Below are 21,044 nucleotides of genomic sequence, written 5' to 3'. Positions count from 1 at the left end.
AATGCTCTGAGCTGATGTCACTGTAGATGTCAGTGGATAAATCATTGAGTAAGGAATGTAGCAGACTTCTGAGCCACCAGGCATTACATTGGAAATGCCCCGGCTCCCCTGGCGTTGTCCTTCTCTTCTTTCCAGAGCTAGGGGTCTGTGAAGCATTCAGGTTTACTGGCTTCTTTCCTTAAACCCATAGATAGTGAATTTTGGATATAGAACAGTCAAAAATTTTTCCCTTCAAAATAATGCTGAATTAATTCTAAACTCTATTAGTGGAGTAACCATGCCCGTTTCAGCCTATGTTAAGTATTTCAATTCATAACATAGTTCTTAATATATAAGGGTGGAAGGTACTCAAGAAATACTTATGGAAGGAAGGTAAGAAAAAAGTTTATAGGTGTTTTTTCCTAATGTTAGATAATTACTAAGGAAATGCTTTTTTTTAACCTCTCATTTTTTGACACTTTCGTGTAGCAGAAATGTTTGGAACTAAAAGCTACAAACAGAATTTAAAACAGAGTAAACTTAATAGTCCATAAAACTACACTACCCAATTGTATACAAGAATCAAACCAAGGTTGCAGGCATGAAAGTGTGGCAAATGCATTAATTCAAAAATATTTCCAGTTGGAGATTTTGATAAAATATTTTGACATTTACTTAATTGCAAAAGCTCAGTGAAAATAGTATTAGCACAAGTGTCGTGTATCACACAGTTTGGAAGACGAATGCTGAACTGAATGCCTGGGCAGATTCTACAGGGTCAAAGCTCTAGAGATAATGACATGAAGGACAGGGCAGAATGAGCAACCATTTATAGAAGCACATTCAATTCATGGTTCCGCAGCACATTTGGGGAAATAGAATGCTGAGATGTGATCACCTCCTTTGGGTTTGCCAAAGGGGTGGAGAGAATACAAATAAGATAGAGTAAAATCACAGAAGAGAAACAATTGTTGGCTTCCTTTTATAGCAGTAAAAGGTATTTATGTTTAAATATGAGTGAAAAATGAAAACTGCCCAACAAAATCTTGTAGTGGCACGTAGGCAGTCAAGGTTACACTATTTAAACTTTGTGTGTGGATGGTGGGGTGGGGGTGGGGGGTAGGGCAGGGGAAGGACACTGTATTACTTCTTCCCAATTAGGTAGATATTGCATGATATTTTCTGAAGGATCATAAGCAAATTCAAAATGTATAGTCATAGTCCTTTTCTTCTTACATCTAGGAGTAGGTCTTGGGGTAGTAATTAAAAAAAAATGTAATCCTGCCCAGCCAGCATGGCTCAAGGATTGAGCATCAACCTATGAACCAGGAGGTCATCGTTTGATTCTCAGTCAGGGCACATGCCCTGGTTGCAGACTCCATCCCCAGTGTGGGGTGTGCAGGAGGCAGCTGATCAATGATTCTCTCTCATCATTGATATTTCTATGTTTCTCTTCCTCTCCCTTTCTCTCCAAAATCAATAAAAAATATTTAAAAATATATGTAATTTAATAAAAGAGGAACACTGAAAGTATTAAAATGTCTAATATTACTAAGCTTTTTTCCCCCCAGCTACAGAGAGTACTCTGGGTAAAATGAATGAAGTTATATATTTTATTAGCCCCAAATACAATTCGTCAAGTAACAGAGTAAATGGGAGATCATCCTCTGCTTAAGATAGTTTGGGTTAACAGACCACTTAATGGGTCGATTTAAAGGATTTTAACACATCTGAAGAAATACATTAACATTAGCTGCTTTCTCATAAAAGAAGTTTATACTTTAAAAAAAGTTTTTACTGCTTCCCATTTTATTTCACAGAACTTTCTAATTTCCGCTGGTATAAATCTATTTGGATTTATTAGCTTTGTACAAAAGAACTCCAGTAGGTTTTTAATAATAATTATCGTTATCACTGATTAAAGTTATATTGTTCAGGCCAGATGGAGTGCTTTTCCTGTCAGCTAGAATGAGCTTGATTATGTAGTTATAATGTGTTTAGATCTAAATAAACAGATGGCCCAGTGACAGGATATTATACGCTGGTGATGTCAGCAGCAGCAGTGCTTCACAAACAGAATTGCTTTAAATAAACTCTGGATCCTGACACTTTTAAGAAGGTGACTGGAGTTGAGCCTACGTGTTGTATTAACTTGATTAGTACTGTTTACTTGCAGAAGGGTCAACCATGAGGCTGGTCTGAGGTTCAGTCTAAAAAGTGTGTCTGCTGAACCTGTTCCTTACCTGTGAAAACATTTAACTTAATAAACATACTCAGTACCATAAGGAGAGAGAGAGAGAGAAGCTGCCCAAGTGTAAGTTGAAGAGTTAAAAACTGTGGATCAAGAAAAGATGGAAACATTTGATAGAACCCTATTCCATAATTTTTGCAACATCCTATATAATAAAAGCCTAATATGCTAAGTGTCTGTCTGTTCAACCAATCAAAGTGTAATATGCTAAAGTCACTCAACTGCTCGCTATGACATGCACTGACCACCAGGGGGCAGACATTCCACCAGTTGACCAGTCGCTATGATGTGCACTGACCACCAGGGGGCAGACGCTCTGACCGGTGAGTTAGCTTGCTGCTGGGGTCCAGCTGACTGGGACTGAGCAAGACAGGCCGGACACGCCCTGGAGCCCTCCCACGGCTGGCCAACCTCCCATGTCCCTCCCCGGCCCCAATCGTACACCGGTGGGGTCCCTCAGCCTGGCCTGCACCCTTTTGCAATCTGGAACCCCTCGGGGGATGTCAGAGATCCAGTTTCAGCCCGATTCCGCAGGCCAGGCCAAGGGACCCCACTGGTGCACGAATTCATGCACCGGGCCTCTAGTGTTATAATAAACATCTTGACTAGTCATATACCCACTTGCAGTCAATATTAGAAAATTAACAGAGCTTAAGCTTTCATCTTTAATCATTTTTCATGTCTACTATTTATTCTAAAAATAAGCCCATTCCATACCCTTGTACCAACAAAAATGTAGAGTGAGCTTATAAAATTCAGAAACAAACTTCAAAGAAAGTTATTATGTACAATTGCTTTAGCTAATGTTTTTTTGTTGAGTCCTTATGGGACTTTCTCTGTGAGACAACTGTATTTGCTGAGGCAAATATCCATGCTAGCATAGTCTTTAAGAGGAAGATGCTACTGCAGGAGATAAAGGCTGCTATTTGAGTAACAATAACAATTTTAGAGGAGGATATCAAATAATGAAATTAAGATTTCCAAAAAAAAAAAAAAATTTAGCTGTTTAAATGCTTAAAATTTTTATATTAAGCCCAGCCAGAACCAAGAGGTCACCAGTTCAATTCCCAGTCAGGGAATGTACCCAGGTCACAGGCTTGATCCCCAGTAGGGGGCATGCAGGAAACAGCCGATCAATGATTCTCTCTCATCATTGATGTTTCTATCTCTCTTTCCCTCTCCCTTCCTCTCTGAAATCAATAAAAATATATTTTTAAAAATTTATATTAAGATATTGGTTCACACATTGGACCTGTACACTGAGGGCAAGGAGAGATGGAAGAAAGAGGCAGGCAACTCCAGATTGGTAGATGGCAGGTTTAATCATAGTAAGCCGGGGAATTTATATATGAAGCTTGTCTTTGATGGCCACAAGATGAGTAGACTTCCACACACTCCCATTAGAATCTTAAAAGTTTATATAGAGGCCTTAATGGGTTCAGTCATGTATTCAGTCCAGATGGTCTCAACAACACCTACTCTCTCTAGGTTACACCCTTGAAACAGCGCTGGTTTGGGGACATCAGCTAGGATATACATTCCAAGGACAGGGGCGAGGTGAGGGTCTTCCAATTGCCCAGGTCCAGCTCAAGGTTCAAGTGATGGTCAAGTCCTCTTGATGATTTCCTACAATTAACATTAATCTAAATGATGTATGCAGCCTTTTATTCTGATGGTTTGTTATGTACTTATAAGAACATATTCTTGTTTTCATAGACTTGAACTTAAGTGTTGACTTAACCCTTAATAACTGTTGGTATCAGTAAGCCATGCACTTTAGAAATTATATCAAATACAATAGTTCATAAGCATAAAACTGTTCAGCAATCAAAGTGAAATGTATTTATTGTAAATATTTGCTTCTTACTAGCTAGTAAAATGCACAAACTCGTTGATTTCCTTTTTTATATATAAAACGATGAGAAGATTCTGAATATGAAGAGATTGTTTTCCACGTCACATGCATTTGACATTCAGGTTTTGTTACTTAAGCAAGCATTTTATGAGCTATGCTTCAACTCTAGCATGACTTAAACATCCTCATAAAGGAGCAAGAATATTTCATTAGAGGAGATAAAGTCAAAGAGTGAAAGATTATAATGTGAATGTGTTTTTGCCTCTTCTGCAGGTGGACGTTGCCATAAGTCCTGTACTGGCCGATGCTGGGGACCCACAGAAAATCATTGCCAGACTTGTAAGTGCTCAACTCTTAGAGAGCAGAGGCTTGAAATGGTCAAGTCATTTTAATAATTGATGATTTTCAGATTTCTGGGGATAAGAAACATGGAAATGAGTTTGTGCTTCCTTGTGGTGTACTAGTTAGTATCTGTCCCATCTTTCACTCAAAGGTTAGTAGGCTTTGCAGTGCCCCTTGATTTTTTCACTTCATGCATATGTGCATGAATTTATTTGTGGTGATAATTCTTAGAAGTGGTCATTGCAGGGTCAAGGATATGTGTATAAGAAATTTGATAGAAATCACCAACATGGAGATGTTGTTCTCTGTAAAGTTTATAGCAATTTCCTCTGCCAAGAGCAATGCATGTACATGCTTGTTTCCCTATTCCCTGGACAAAACAGTGTATTATCAAATCTGGGTCTTTGAAAAAAGGTTAGAAGAAGCATAGTATATCAGAGTAGACTTAAATTAACTTATTTCATAAAAATCAATGTTCTAGGGCAAAGTATTGACAATAATTTTAAGCGGGACTTTGATTAAATTACTGTTTGAAATAGGTATACTTGCTATAATATTTTAGGCAGTGTTTTAATAGCATCCTACCAAGTTGCAGGAGAGTTCCACTCTCACAGAACGAAGAGTAATGATTCAGAACAAAATGTTAATAGAACTGAAGGTTAAGAGATTCTGTAATAAGAGTAGATATTGACCCAAGCTAGACCAATAGGATTCTCTCCCTAGAGAATTTGGACTTGGGATCCAGATACTGGTAGCACAATCATAGAAACTTGAACTTGAAGAGATAGTAAACCTAGTAGAGGTTTCCATTTTAAACCGTGTGTTATGAGAAACAGAAACAGCCAGTCCTCAGTGACTCAGAAGAATAAATCAGCCATACAGGGGCTAACAGGAATCAGAAAGAGAGAGAGAGAGAGAGAGAGAGAGAGAGAGAGAGAGAGAGAGAGAGAGAGAGAGAAAGAGAGAGAGAGAGAGAGAGAGAGAGAGAGAGAGAGAGAGAGAGAGAGAGAGTTTGACAGTTCCTACTTCCTACCTACTTCTCTGGCCTTCATGTGATTTAGCTCTACTCTGTTCTTGATGCCTTAAGAAACAGTGTTTTTCTAGTACATTTAAATGAGTTTTGTTACTTGCCACAAAGTGGGGATGAGAATGAGTCTTGTATGAAAAGCATCACACCATAGCTCATGTATTAAATCATCAGCCAAAAAGTCATTTAATTCACCTAATTTTTCAGCATAGACATTAATTTTACTTTATAACCTAAAATTTGTTTAATGGTCACTGTGCCTACTCCAAAGAATCAATAAAAAATTTTTAAATGTATTTTTATTGATTTCATACAGAGAGAGGGACAGAGAGATAGAAACATCAATGATGAGAGAGAATCATTGATTGGCTGCCTCCTGCTGCCCCACACTTGGGATGGAGCCTGCAACCTGGGCATGTGCCCAGACTGGGAATAAAACCGTGACCTCCTGGTTCATAGGTCAACACTCAACCACAGAGCCACACCAGCTAGGCAGAATTGATAAAATTTAAATTCAATAGACATTTACATGTATTTGATATGTACAAGTCTAAAATTTAGATTTGTTTTTATTCACATAAATCTGTAGAGCTTATAACATATTTTCATTTTAAGATTTGTTTTCACAATATTCTTATGAGTTAAAAAGGCTTAGTTATCACTAACCTCTTTTTAACAATTGGGGAAATATAAGCTGAGAAAATTATTCAAGGAGATGTTAAATTTACAACACTGTTTCCTGTATATCATATTGCATAGCACAACTTAGTGGGAGAAGACATTAGATTTCAAGTCAAACAGTTGAAACAAACCCCAGTTGTTTCCACTTACTAGAATGAAAAAGTGACTTAATCTTTTTATATCTCAGTTACCAAATCTATAAAATAGAAATAATTACACTTTTCTCAGAAGAAGTTTGCTCTATTGGAATAAAATCCAATCCAGTAATGTAGTTGAAATGCTTAAATATTTTTGGCATATACTAAGGACCTAATAAAGAATAGCTAATATTTTCATAAACTAAAGGAGATGCTCTTAGAAAACAATCTTTCTTAAATGTGAATGAATTAAAAAGATAGGGTAGCCCAGTTCCCCCTTGTGAAGGCTCCTGACCATCGTGGCTGGGAAAAGCCCTGGGGTGAAGAGGAGGCTCCTGAAGTGGAGGCTGGTTGCCCTTGACATTCACTCCTGCTCTCTCTCTCCTAGTTTGAGTTACTAGAAAGGGAAATTGCTCATCCATATTTAAAGAGCCCAACATCCTGAGGCAAAATGTATTTTGGAACTACTCAAAGATATACATACTTATTGTAGAACCTGAATTTTAGAAATATGGTCATATTTTTTTGAGAATTAGATCTCATGAGAGATTCCATAGAGACGTGAGACCTCCAGAGTTCCATAGAGATGTAACATAACATGAGCAAAAAAAAAAAAAAAAAAAAAAAAAAAAAAAAAAAAATTAATGTAAAATTATCCAGGCTTATTTTAGATTTTTTATGATCCTTCTGTTAGTTAAACTGTTTCTTCTCCTTAGGCCTACTTGAGCTGCACTTATCTCTGAATCCTGATTGACCGTTAAGAAATTAGAAAGCATACATTGTGCAAGTTTTTGAAAATATTGAGCTCTTCTTGATTGACCACACAAAAGTACATTGTAAGATCTGAAAGACATAGTCTTATATTATTCAGAAATGACTTTTCTTCTTTTTTTTAATCCTCACCCAAGGATATATATATATATTTTTTCCATTGATTTTCAGAGAGAGGGAAAGACAGAGAGAAACACCAATGTGAGAGAAACACATCAATTGGTTGCCTCCTGCACGAGCCCTGACCAGGGCCCGGGCCAGGGAGGAGCCTGCAGCCTAGGTACGTGCCCTTATCCAGAATCGAACCCGGGACCCTTCAGTCCTCAGGCTGAGCCTCTATACACCAAGCCAAATCAGCTAGGGCATGATTTCTTTTCTTAATGACCAAAATACATTCAGGGGCTTCTCTGGGATATTCAACTTTATGATTTGCCAAGTATTTTCTTATTTTTTAATGGATAATTATTCTTTGAAACTCTTCATACATTAGGAAAGAACAATAAAAATAGTTAAAATCCCACATTTCCACTAAGGAATCCAATGTTAAGAATTGTGTTCATTCACCACATCTTATCAATGGTGACATTTCCCACAGGTGTCTCCTAAAACAGCAAATGTGCCAGGAATTATCCTCTATAAGACTAAATAGTGAGAAATGGAAGGAAAGAGAAATGATTCAGGCTCTGGAAGAACAAATCCGTGATAATGAATGACTTGTAAGGGTGAAATAAAGCAAAGAGAGGTGATCAGAAAGAGATATCTCTGAATAGAGATATGAGAAAATAAAAATGTGGGTAACATTTTGTTTAAATGTTAGTTTGTAATTACAGTTTACATTCCATACTACTTTGTATTAGTTTAAAGTGTATAGCATAGTGTATGTTACAAAGTTCCTCCTCTTCCATATCTCAAGTACCGACTGGCACCCCATATAGCCATTACAATACCATTGACTATATTTCCCATGACTATTTTTTGACTTCCAATTTATACTTTTTAATCCATTCACCCTTTTCGGCAAGTCTTCCAAACCTCACCCCTCAGACAACCATCAGTCTGCTCTTTGTGTCTGTAAATTTGTTTGTTTGTTTGTTTATACTCTTTAGATTTCACATATAAGTAAAATTATATGGATGGATCTAGAGGGTATTATGTCAAGTGAAATAGTGAAAGGTCCAGAAGTTTTAAAAGAAGGAATGAAAAAGAATAGATTTAGTGAAATGGAAGGAGGGTATAAATAAATTGACAACTTACTATGGACAAAAACTTATACATGCCTATAGAAATTTTAATAAAGTTTTGTAAGTTTTTGTTAAATTTAGTAACATTATGAGACTTATTTTGTATACTGGCTTGTGTGCTATATTTAGATTTCATTGAATGTTGAATAATTTAAGTCTGTTATTGTTCTTCTATAGCTTTATATAATGTTCAGCCTACTAACTGCAGCACCAGCACCTATTTTTAAACATTTCTCTAAAATATGTTATTTTTATAAATAAATTTCTAAAGGAAAAACTTTAGGCAACCAAAAGAATTTTATAAATATTAAAGTAAGAAAACCGTGCTTATAGAATCTAGCCAAGCATTGTTACTGTTTTACTTTATGATTTTCTAAAGTGACTAAAATTTATTCTCCTTAAATTCTTTCTGATGTTACAGCATCATGACTCTAAAAACCTAACAAGATTGTTTCTTACATAGTTGCAATAGGTCAACATAGAGCTCGTGATTCAGTACTGAGAGCTGCATTACATGTGGAGAAGTGACTCAGATTTGAAAGTTCTTGTAAGCTTAGTTAAATCGTGGCCGCATTACTCCACAACACAGCTTAACCTTAAGTAAATTGATTTGGTGGATTAATATAGTCATGTCAGGGGAGACAAACTTATCTGCTCTGTCAATTCTGAAGCTTATAGAATTGTATTTAGCAGGCTTACTGGTCAGAATGACAACTCTCTAGTCATAAGAACTGAGTCCTGAGCTACATAGGTTTAGGTGTGAGAGAGACTAAGCTTTAAGAAGTAAATAATAACGATTAAAAGAACAATGTTATCTCTGTGCCTGCAAGATGTCTAAGGCACACTTATCTCATTTAAAGTAGATATCACAAGCCCATTTTTCTCTTTGAACACAGTATCAGGTCAGTTCTCTCCAGTGACCTATTAGGCAGTGTGGATTTTCATTTAGACATTCCTTTTGTCCTCTGAGACCCAGTGTCACCTCTTTAAGACACTGCATTTTATTTTTGGTTTTAGAAGGAGGAGAATATATCAAAACATTAGAGTTTGATTCCCCTCATCTTTGCATACATTTTGCATTAATGTAGTTGTAATTGTCTTCAACTGAAGGTTATTTAACTAAAATATTCTCTGCTGATTACCACTTGCTATACACTTCAGTCTTCTAAGTTGTTTTACATATGATATTTCTTGCCTTGAAACTAATTGAAAAATGTAAGTGCATTTGACAATAGCATGTTTCAACTACTGGAGTGAATAGATATACTCTGATCATTGAAATGTCTATGAAATTGATTAAAGCCTATTCATCATTTTAACCAAAGGAATACTACATTGTGAAATTCACCCATTACTTCTACAATATTGTTTCTAGCTAGATTATCTCAAAATATTTTTAAATTAAAAATAGAACAGCATTAAAATTAATAAAAGCAGTGTATTTGTTCTGTTGTAGATAACGGTGAATGGAGCACTTCACTGTATTGGCAAAATAGAAACAAGTGCCAAACAACACTTCATGTTATTTATTGTTTCTATGCAGATATTATAGAACTTACTAGGAAAAATTTAGAAAAGTATTGAGCATTTTCCTCAATAATTAATTATATTTATGTATAAACAAATTTACTTTCAGTAGTTGTAATATATGAAAACTTTTAGTTTAATAATAGGAACAAAACAAAAACAAAACCACCATGACCTGGCTTGTGGAGTCTATTTACTACCAGGGCAAGCTTTAGAGGAAGGATACATATATACTTTTACTTGTTCTAAATATGTCTGGAATTTCTTTGAAGAGAATGTTACAAATCTGAGAAGATAATTATATATTTCGGGTCCTCAAATTTTCAGCAAGCAAGAAAATGTAGCAATTCAAAATGGAAATGTACTTTTCTTCATGAAATTTCCAAAAGTAATCGTAAAACCAAAATGAGAAATTATAAATATAGTAATAAACGAATGACACCCACATAAATGCATACACATACAATTTAATTAAAATGTAATTGTTTTTAGTGGGACAAATGCTGTTTAAAAAGAAGGTGCGGTGTGGTAAATATCCAATCCGAGCAGAGAAAGGCCAAGTGGGAGCCAATGGGGAAAAAGGAAAGAGCTGAGCCAGCAGGCTCAATCAATCAGGATAACAGCTAGCCTTTGTGAAAAGTCAACAGCTTTAATTAAAACTCTTGTATTTTACTAATAACTTTAAATGTCCATAAGCCTTCTTATTGATTTTTTATTTCCATTTTTTGTGTTTGTAGTTTCTGGAGATATTGTAAAAATTAATGGAAACATTATAATTGTCGGATGACTTGCATACATTTCTAAAATTATGCCCATCTAAAACATTTCCAAAAGATATCCAATAATTTGCTTGAAGAAAATAAGAGAAATATTTTTTCTACTATACTGTTGATATTGCTATGAGTTGATTGTATTTGTTGTAATTTGGTGACCTTTTTTAAAGATTTAAAAGACTGGGATGTTTTTCATTTTAACTACAGAAGATATAGTTATATTAAAAGTTCTATAAAACACATTTGAATTCAAGAGAGATTGCTTAATGCCATGTTAAAGGCTCAAGTGATATAAAGCAAATATATAAAGTTGTGCCTGTTCTCTGGAAATGTCTTAAGGTATAAGACAAAGATGAGGAATGTTTGAAAAGGTCAAAAATAAAAATACTGGACTAAGGGCATCAGGAGACTAGAGATGTAGTTCTAACTCTAAACTTAATTTCAAGGCCCTCAGTTTCCTCAAGTTCTCTTATCAACACAATAAAAATATTGAAAACAATGATACCTGTTCTTGCTTCTTACATGGTTAGGATATTTGCATGTGTGTGCCTGTACGCGTACGCACTGATGAGCTATAGATCATATACACATAGACGAGACACTGACATAGATACAGGTAGTTTGGGGGATCGATTTATGTCCCCTTTAGCCTACGGATGGTGATACAGTCCCTGGGAATGCCTGAGCCACTCCCCTCAGCCTGTTCTACTGGGGGCCACCCTCACAGACTTCTTTGAACCAGAGCCAACATTGTGGCTGGACCAGACTTTGTGGTTCTTATTATGATTGCAAGACATGCCTCAGCAACAACCATCAGGGAACTTCAATAAAACAATGATAATGCTTATTATCCCCAGGTCCCGGAGGGGATGGCCCAATGGCCACACGAAAAGGTCATGGGGAGGGGAAGAGAGAGAGAGAGAGAGAGAGAGAGAGAGAGAGAGAGAGAGACAATGGATGTGAACATGGGACTCTGCTTTATTGGAATCCAGGTTTGGATGCCTAGAGTTTCATGGGTTCACTCTTTCTTGGCCAATTTAAAACGTAAGAGCAGGAATTGGTGTGTGGAAAGGAAAAAGTGGGGTCACTTAAATTGTCAGTCACCTAGGTTACCAGGGCTTTCTAAAAAGGGAATTGTATGGGTGGGGATGGCGGCCTAGCTTCTTATCTAGGTATTTTAATAGTAGTGTGTCATATAGCTGACCATATGTTTATTTGTGATAGATGTCTTCAAACACAACTCCTTGGTTGGCTTTATCAAAAGCTTAGTATCAGGCACTTAACTACAGAAATGCAAGCTGTGGTTTGGTGCAGGGAGATAATCTTACCTGATCAGCAAGATTGGAGAGTGAATGAAGCACATTGGAAAGATTACTGACAGGACATTGAGCAGAATAGTCAGAAATATTGGAATTGTTCTGGGAGAAGAAAAGTCATAGTTTGAAATCATTCTTCCTCATATACTTGAAGTGCATGTTTGTGGTGGTTCCACTTTAAGATAATTATTACTGAGATTGTGGACTTGAATGTTGGCCCCATCTGGGTCTCAGTGTCCTCCTCTAAAATCAATAAGTTAAACTCAGTCATATATGAGGTTTGATAAAGTGCTAAGTATACTATAATCTTATTTTTGTAGCTTTCACCATTTGAAGTGTGTTTGAGTAATATCTTAGTTTTCATTACTCATCACTCATAATTGTGTTGTTACATAAAATTACTCCAGAACAAATTATGTTTCAAGAATGTAAAGCAGAGATGTGTAGATCATTTTAGTTTTTCCATATTACATTTAAAATAGCTTCTGAAACTATCTTCCTCCCACCCCACCCCATTTGGTCTTTAAATTGAGGTACCTATTATTTGTGGCTCTTAATGTAAACATATTAGTGAAGATATATAGGAGTCTGGAAATGATAAGTTATGCAACCCAGTATAACCTAGTTAAATATTTTTTAAATGTTAACTTCCTTCATCTGTAACACTGGGATAATTAATTTGCTCTGTCAAGTATATAGCTTATTTCATATTATAGATTTTTAAGGCCATATAACTCAAGTATATAGACTTGAAGTATAATAATGTATTCCCATCAATGAACACCTTTGCCCCACCCTATATTTTTCCACAAAGTGATTACTATATGGTAACAAGTTTGGCATATATGTGTGTGTTTATGGGTATATTTATTCACATAAATATTCCTTATTAATGGACATTTAGATTATATTGTATTAGTTTTAGTTACAACCAATGAACATTTTAAATATACTAGTGACCTGGTGCACTGATTTGTGCACATTGAAAGGAAATTAATTAGAAGGTAGCTAGTGGGGCGGGACTGGGTGGGCAAGAAGGGCTGGATATGCCTTGAAGCCAACCTCCTGCAGTCCCTCCCTGGCAGAACGCACCTGGGGTGGCACCATGGCTCCAAGGGCATCTGCGGGGTCCCTCCAGCAGGTGGGGTCCCTCGGCCTGGCCTGTGGGAATCTCTGACATCCCCTGAGGGGTCCCAGAGTGTGAGTGGGCACTTTGCAAAGCTGCTGTCTTACAGGGTGTGGAACGCAAACACAAGTGTGGAGTAAACCAGATTTAGGGCCAACAGTGTCCCAGCAACAGCATAACCCACGGCCAAAGGTGGAATCACACGGCCCCACAAAGAATCAGGCTCCCTCCTCTCTGGTTTCGGGGTGCGTCACCCGAGAACCACCTCTGCTGAGTCATTGCAGCTCAGCAGCTCCTGCATTGAACGTCTGGTGGTCAGTGCGCATCATAGCTACCAATTGGATGGTAGGAGGGACACTTAGCAGGACACTTTTATATATAGAGATATTTGTCCATATGCGCCCATTTTTTATGTCAGGTTCTTAGAAATAGAAGTATTTGATCAACATGAATTTACATACATGAATTTGATAGAGACAAATTACTCTTCAAAAATCTTGTATCTATTTAGACACACACCAGTAGTTTTCCCAATGTTTTATCCACATCAAAATTAGATATCATTTCTTTTGTATTTAGGAATTATATACACAGTACCCTTATTTCCCTGTTTTAATTCATAGTTCCTGGATTATAACTGAGGCCCAACTAGTTTTTTTACATAATCATTAACCTTTTCTAAATATCTTTCTTAAATTTTCTATTCATATTCTTGGCTCAATTGTTCTACTGCATTTTGCTATATAAGACTTTTTTTATACATAATCATTGTAAATATTTATCTATAATAACAAAAGCATAATATGCAAATCGACTGGACAGCCGAATAGTGGAACGACCATCTGGATGACCATGCTATAACACCCACTGGTGCTAGGCCAGCCAAGGCAGATGCGATGCGATTGGTTGGGGGCCCCGCCATTGCCCCATGATTGCCCCACAGAGGGAGGCCCAGGCCACCAACCAGCGGGATGCAGCAGGCTCCCTCTGCAGGGGCAATCCATTGCAGAGCCCCAGCCGGGTGGGCAGGGCCTCCCTCTGTGGGGGCTATCCATCGCGGGTCCCTCAGCCCGGCCTGCACCCTCTCGCAGTTCAAGAACCTCTCAGGGGATGTCCGTCTAACGCCTTAGGCCTGATCATCCTGGGGATTGGGCCTAAGCCGGCAGTTAGACATCCCTCTAGCAGTCCGGGGCTCTCAAAGTCTGGAATCCCTTGCTTGGTACCACCTGCCTGCAGCCGAGGCAGGAGAGGCTTCCACCACCGCCACTGCGCTCACTGTGCTCACTGCACTCATCAGCCATGAGCTCAGCTTCTGGCTAAGTGGCATTCCCCCTGGGGATGAGCACTGACCACCAGGGGCAACTCCTGCGTGGGGCCAGGGAGGGATGCAGGAGATTGGCCAGCCTGCGAGGGACTGCGAGAGGGCTCCAGGGTGTGTCTGGCCCGTCTCTTTATAATAAATGTAATAGAAAAATATTTAGCTCTAAATGTGCTGTTTTACATCTTTCTGATGATATATTGGCTTAGTGAAGATGGCAGAAAAGTTAATGGTGGGTTTAGTTACTTTTCTCACAATAGCTGATTTTTAAAGTTTTTGAAAAAGAATAAATATTTGTGTCCCACCATAAAAAAAAAAAAAAAGAAGGAGGCCGATTTAGAAGAGAGAATATAAATAGTTTATAATTCAAAAAATTGTACTTGAAAATTAGGGGGTTGGGGAAATGTAGAGCTCAGGAGAAACCTAAAGCAGAAAAAAGAACATCCCTTTTATCCTGAGATAGAAACAAAGTGAATGAGTTTAGATTTTGATGAGGAAGAAAAACATTTGATGTCAGAACGGAGCACAATAATGTAGTTGAGTATAACTTTCAGTTTTCTAGTGCTTATAAATGAAGTATTTTTTTTCTTGCATTTCATTATCATTTCTTATTTTAATTCCCAAACTGATTATAAAAACACTAGTGGCCCAGAGAACAAAATTCGTGCATGGGGGGGGAGTTGTCCCTCAGCCTGGCCTGCACCCTCTCCAATATGCGACCCCTCGGGGGATGTCTGACTGCTGGGAAATGTCCCTGTGGGATCAGGCCTAAACTGGCAGTCAGACATCCCTCTCGCAATCCAGGATCGCTGGCTCCTAACTGCTCACCTGCCTGCCTTCCCGATCACCCCAACCACTCTGCCTGCCAGCCTGCTCACCCCCAACTGCCCCCCCGCCAACCTACTTGCCCCTAACTGCCCCCCCGCCAGCCTGCTTGCCCCCAACTGCCCCCCCCGCTGGCCTGATCGCCCCTAGATACCCTCCCCTGCTGGGCTCATGGCCCCCAATTGCCCTCCCCTGCCAGCCTCATGGCCCCCAACAGCCCTCCCTTGCTGGCCTCATGCCCCACAACTGCCCTCCCCAGCCAGCTTGATGGCCCCCAACTGCCCTCCCTGGCTGGCCTCATGGCCCTCAACTGCCCTCCCCAGCTGGCCTGATGGCCCCCAACTGCCCTCCCCAGCTGGCCTGATGACCCCCAACTGCCTTCCCTGGCCAGAGGCCCCCCATGGCCAGGCGTAGAATGCTTGCCTAGTTGCCAGGGCGACGACGCAAGCTTTCCATGCCCGGCCAAGCAAGTGTGCCCCCCGGCCCCAGCTATTCTGTGCCCGCTGCCCAGAGGCCCTCCGCGGCTGGGGTGGAACGCTTGTCTTTTAGCTGTGGCGATGAAGCAAGCATTCCGCCAGGTCACTCATGCTGCCCGCTCTCAGTGGCCACCCCCTGCCCCCTAGGACTGGGGGACTCCGGTGGGGCTGAGAGAACTGGGTGCCACCATCTTTGTGGTGGAGTGATGGTCAGTTTGCATATTCCCTGTTTATTAGATAGGCTATGCTTTGCTGTTATGTTAATAAACTGCTTGGAAAACCCTGAAGTGGTTATGAGATCTCTTAGAGATGTATGGACATTATTTTGGATTTTCCCATAGTTTGTTTCACTTTCATTTTCCTCATCAATAAATTGATATATTTAGAATAGATAACATTCATTAGTTCAAATATTTATCCATTGCTTACCTGATGTGAGGCTGTGTATTTTCCATATTAATAGTTTGTGATTATTTTAATCACTGAATAAAACAGATTTCCTACTGAGAAAGAGAGATTATCTTTATTCCCATCTATGAATATTTTGGATAGGGAACTAGGATAAGAAATTTTGTGTGTGTGTGTGTGTGTGTGTGTGTGTGTGTTTTCCACCAAGTCTGGATGCAGAGATGTGTGGTCTACTATAATGAGAGGTGATTTTGAAAAGTTGAATGCAATGTTTTCTCATTTCTTGGTTTGTGAGGGGTCCATAATATGATGATTCCATTTTTTTTATTACTTTATCTCCAGCATATCACTTATATTTGTACTGTAAGGTATAGTCTTCAATTCACATGTAAAAAACATTTTAAAAACACCCTATTTTCTTATTCAGATTTATGCACTTCTTTTATTATCCTGAAACCTGCATATACGGTCCTATGAGAGACGTAAAAAATTTATACTCACATTCAAGAATAGTTTTAAAGTTATTGTAAAAGGCAATATTTTTTTAAAATCCTGACTCACATGTCTTTAAAAATATATTAAATAAAACTTCATTAAATAGATGAATAAGGCAGCTGGTGATAAAGAATAGATGAGGCAAGATTCCTTTCCTATTTGACACAACTAACAATATTATCATGTCATAGCCCATAGATCATCAGGGATTTATCTAGGACAAATAATTTACCTGATTATTAACTGCTAAATTTTGGGCACATTTTTATTAACTGACTCTGAATGTCAATTTCAATAAGGGCTTTGCAGGTGTTTGCCACATTTTTTCAGTTGAACTATAGTGGTTAATGCTCTTGAGTGGTTTATGTTACCTGTGGAAGTGTATACCTCCTGGTATGCCTTAGCCAATTTCTTTAAGGTCGCTTTCACCGACTGATTAGCAATGAGGTGTAGAAGATAAGCAGCTACATTTTCTTCTGTGATGTGAAACTGGGTATGATTGTGGTAGTTTGGAAGGCCCAATTACTTTTTTATAATTCTGCTTGGCTAAATTCAATATTTTGAATTAAATAAATTCTCTGAGAGCCTCCCCTCCCACCCCCAATATGTTAGACCTTATGTTGCTGGTTAAAATAATTGATAAATCCTTACAGTAAAAATTTATTTTCTTATCCAAATCAGGAGATAGCCTTATATATCCTGAGACCTTACTGTGTGTGGCAACAATTATTGGTTTAGTTAGTCTGCAGTCTAATTGAGATAGGAAGCAGCCATGCAGTTCAAGACCCATTTCCATCTAAACCAATATTTTACCCTTCATGGATGTCTTCCCATGAATCAGAAGAAAGAGTCTAGAATAAAGATTTTGAAATGTTGGTTTATAAAGTCTACTTCTGAAAACATGGGCTCCCAATAAAAACAATGAATTTTCTGGCCCCTTCCTCAGACTGGCTGAATCAGAATGTAGGAGGAGGGCATGCATCTTTACTTTAAATCTTCCTAGTGTCTCCTTGGCACTAATTACACAGGGGTGCCCGGTTATTCTCCTTGGGACTACAAGTAGCAGTAACAGTTTGAGATGATAGTCTCTCAATAGTACCCCCTAACTGTGGGATATTTGGTATTTAAACATTACACATCTGATTCTCATGGATATTTCGAATGAATCCCCATTCCCAATTTCAAGTTTACTCACCCTAATATAATAAACATTTAACTTCCCAGGTTTTATCCTTCGTATTAAACAATCACAGTTAGTGATGTATCACCAATGACTAAGCTCATTAATATTTGACCAAAATGTTTTAATGCACCCAATGAAGCAATTTATAAATGTTAGTAAATACAGGGAAAACGCTAATGAATTAATATTCAAGCAAGGATAGAAATTAATATAACCAAAGCAATTATAAGTTAATGTTCCCATGGAGGCTAAGTGAGTTATCTCATTGATTTCAGGAACTATTTTTGTTTTGTTTCTGTCATAATAAAATATGAGTATAGTTTGATGTGTTTAATTCATAGTAAGTAATGTTTATTAATCAACTAATGCCCTTAAATGGATTTTACAGAGAGAATGTTTTCTTTCTAAAAACAAATCTCACATAATGCGAAGAAATGTTTCTTAACTATGTCACATCACTGTTTAGAGATTAAACGTATTTTGTCCTTTTTGCTTAATATTTATAAATATTATCTACACTATATTATTATATGTCAAGCAAACACTTCCAAAATATGTTTCATATTTATTGAACTTCCTTTTTTTAAAAAAATATTTTTTATTGATTTCAGAGAGGCAGGAAGAGGGAGAGAGAGATAAAAACAACAATGATGAAAGATACTCAAATATCAGCTGCCTCCTGCACATCCCACACTGGGGATCAAGCCCCCAAATTGGGCATGTCCCTGACCTGGAATCGAATAGTGACCTCCTTCCTGGTTCATAGATCTACGCTCAATCATTGAGCAACACCAGCCAGGCTGAATTTTCAGTTGGTATTAAGGCATGTGAAAACCATGATGCCCAAAAGTGCTATTTTTAGTGTTAAATGTATCTCACTTTTTATTTTTAAAATCAATGCTAGATTGGTTTTGAAGCAAATCCTGTAATTTAGTTATCTTTTAATAGCTTAAATTAAAACATTTAAAGGTAATGACTTAGATATTCCTTTGCATGTCCCTCAAATGGAATGGCATATCTAAGATCAAAGTGTCCTAAAAATATGAGATATATGACCACTATATAAAATAAATAGCTGTTTTGAAAATTTTAAAGGTGACTCAACAACACATATGGTGTAATTATTTAAAACACATATTTTAAAAGTTCCACAATATAATATTATTATAGAAAATAAGATTGTACTCTTAGATTATAATCATAGCATATTATTTTCATATTTAAATAGTGTACTCAATGTAATAATCTTAATATAAACATTTAATAAATAATTTTAAAATAAATTTATGGTTAGTTATCTTTATAAATATTATCTACACTAATTTCCTCATTTTGTGGGAGAGACCAAGCAAAGCATATAAATAAAGAGAAAGTCATTTTGTAAAGTTACCTTTAATCACTATAGAGTTAAAAATAAAGATTAACACTTCAATGTACATGACTTGGATTAAAATATAGGATATGATTGCTGACTCACTTCATGTTATTTTCCAGCTGAGCAATTCCTTTTTACTAAAAGCAAATTAATAGACAACCCTGTGATAAAACTTATTTCAAATCTAGTAATTTGGTTACTTAACATTTATCTGCTGTTTTAATTAGCAGCTCTTGGTACATCAAAAAAGCCTTTTTAAATAAGAAAGAGGAATTATATTTAAACTTGTTATTTAAATATAATATGAAATATAAGTGTTTTCTTTATATGGTATGGTTTACAAATTAGGACATCTAAATAAATATACCACTTGGGTAAAATGTAGGAACATTAATGTATGTATAATGTAATTTATTTGGGTATATTTCATATACTGTATAATGTAGAAGTAATATATGTGTATAACATATATAAAATATAAATAAAAAGTACATGAATGCCAAGTAGACATTAGAATACACTAGCAAACAAATGAGTTGTAAAATATATGAGATGGTGATTGATGCTATAACAAAAATGCTGGAAAGAAGGAAGGGACAGAAGGGAGGGATGGAGAGAGGAAGAGAAATAAAAGAGAGAGATGCATGCTGTAGCTCAATAGAGAATTTAGATCTGAATCTGAAAGTAATCTCCCTATAGGTAGTATGCAAAGTAAAATATGACTGATTTCATTCAGGCATGACCCCATAGCCCAAGAAAATTGCCAAGATCAACCACAACCAATTCTGAGGAATACTAATGCTTTGCTATCAAAGCAGTGAAGGAAGCTTTGAATAACTAGTCAAAGAGGTAGGAAGACACAAGGCTGAAATGGAAATACAGAAATCAAGAAGTGACATGCTACACATCCTATATAATAAAAAGGTAATATGCAAATTGACCATCACTCCAACACACAAGATGGCCGCCCCCATGTGGTCAAAGATGGCTATCCCTATGTAGACACAAGATGGCCGCCACAAGATGGCCAACAGGGGAGGGCAGTTAGGGAAAATCGACTGGCAGGGGAGCAGTTAGGCATCGATCAGGCTGGCAGGGGAGTGGTTAGGGGGTGATCGGGCTGGCAGGCAGAAGCGGTTAGGGGCAATCAGGCAGGCAGGCAGGCAAGCTGTTGGGAGCCAGCAGTCTTGGCTTGTGAGAGGGATGTCTGACTTCCAGTGGGATCGGGCCTATATGGGCAGTTGGACATCCCTCAAGGGGTCCCAGATTGGAGAGGGTGCAGGCTGGGCTGAGGGATGCTCCAACCCACACCCCCGTGCACAAATGTCATGCACCAGGCCTCTAGTATCCTATAAAATTTAGTTCTCCAAAATACTTTAATATATCTCTTTAATAAGTGAGATAAGCAGAACTATTTTACTCAATACCGTAATGTTGAAGCCCAGTCTATAGCATTGATTCTACTAAAGTGTACCTATAGGATTCTGCCAGCTTGTATTAAAGGGTGTTATAAGAAAAAACCAGTGAAAGTTTTTGTTGTGTTTAGTGTGAATGTGTCTTCTTCCTCATGTACTCCCTCACTCCCATTTTTCTTTCTTTCCTTCTTCTTTCTTTCTCTCCATCCCTTCCTTTGAGAATATTGCTCTGTTCCTTACATGGGTTCCTCTTTTTGAAGACTCTCAGTAGAAATTTTACTGATATTTCAGGAATAGAAAGAGTTGTGCTACTATTGCTTAATTCTCTCTCTCTTTTTCTCTCTCTCTCTCATTTCATCTGTATATCCATTTGTCTATCTGATATGAATCATGTAAGATATAATTTGAATCATGTAAAGATTTATATTTTTCTTTTTTCACCGACTGATAAAATCCTCAGGTTTATTTCTGGGGACACCTGCTATAGGACCTCACTGTGCCCAGTGGGAATTGATTCCATCTT

The 21,044-nt window shown here is 37.5% G+C and overlaps 1 protein-coding gene across 3 annotated transcripts in view; it reads left to right on the top strand.

Moving 5' to 3' along the window:
• ERBB4 (erb-b2 receptor tyrosine kinase 4) overlaps positions 1-21,044 on the top strand; it is a 932,247-nt gene that overhangs the window by 642,737 nt on the left and 268,466 nt on the right. For all 3 annotated transcript variants that reach the window (XM_079783180.1, XM_079783179.1, XM_079783181.1), the window contains exon 5: positions 4,359-4,424. In XM_079783180.1, the coding sequence (XP_079639306.1) occupies positions 4,359-4,424 (66 nt within the window). The remainder of the gene's footprint in view (positions 1-4,358; positions 4,425-21,044) is intronic.

This window comes from Cnephaeus nilssonii (assembly GCF_951640355.1).
Source record: "Cnephaeus nilssonii genome assembly, chromosome: 10".
NCBI classification, from domain to species: Eukaryota; Metazoa; Chordata; class Mammalia; order Chiroptera; family Vespertilionidae; genus Cnephaeus; species Cnephaeus nilssonii.
This window is presented reverse-complemented; position numbering and strand designations above follow the sequence as displayed.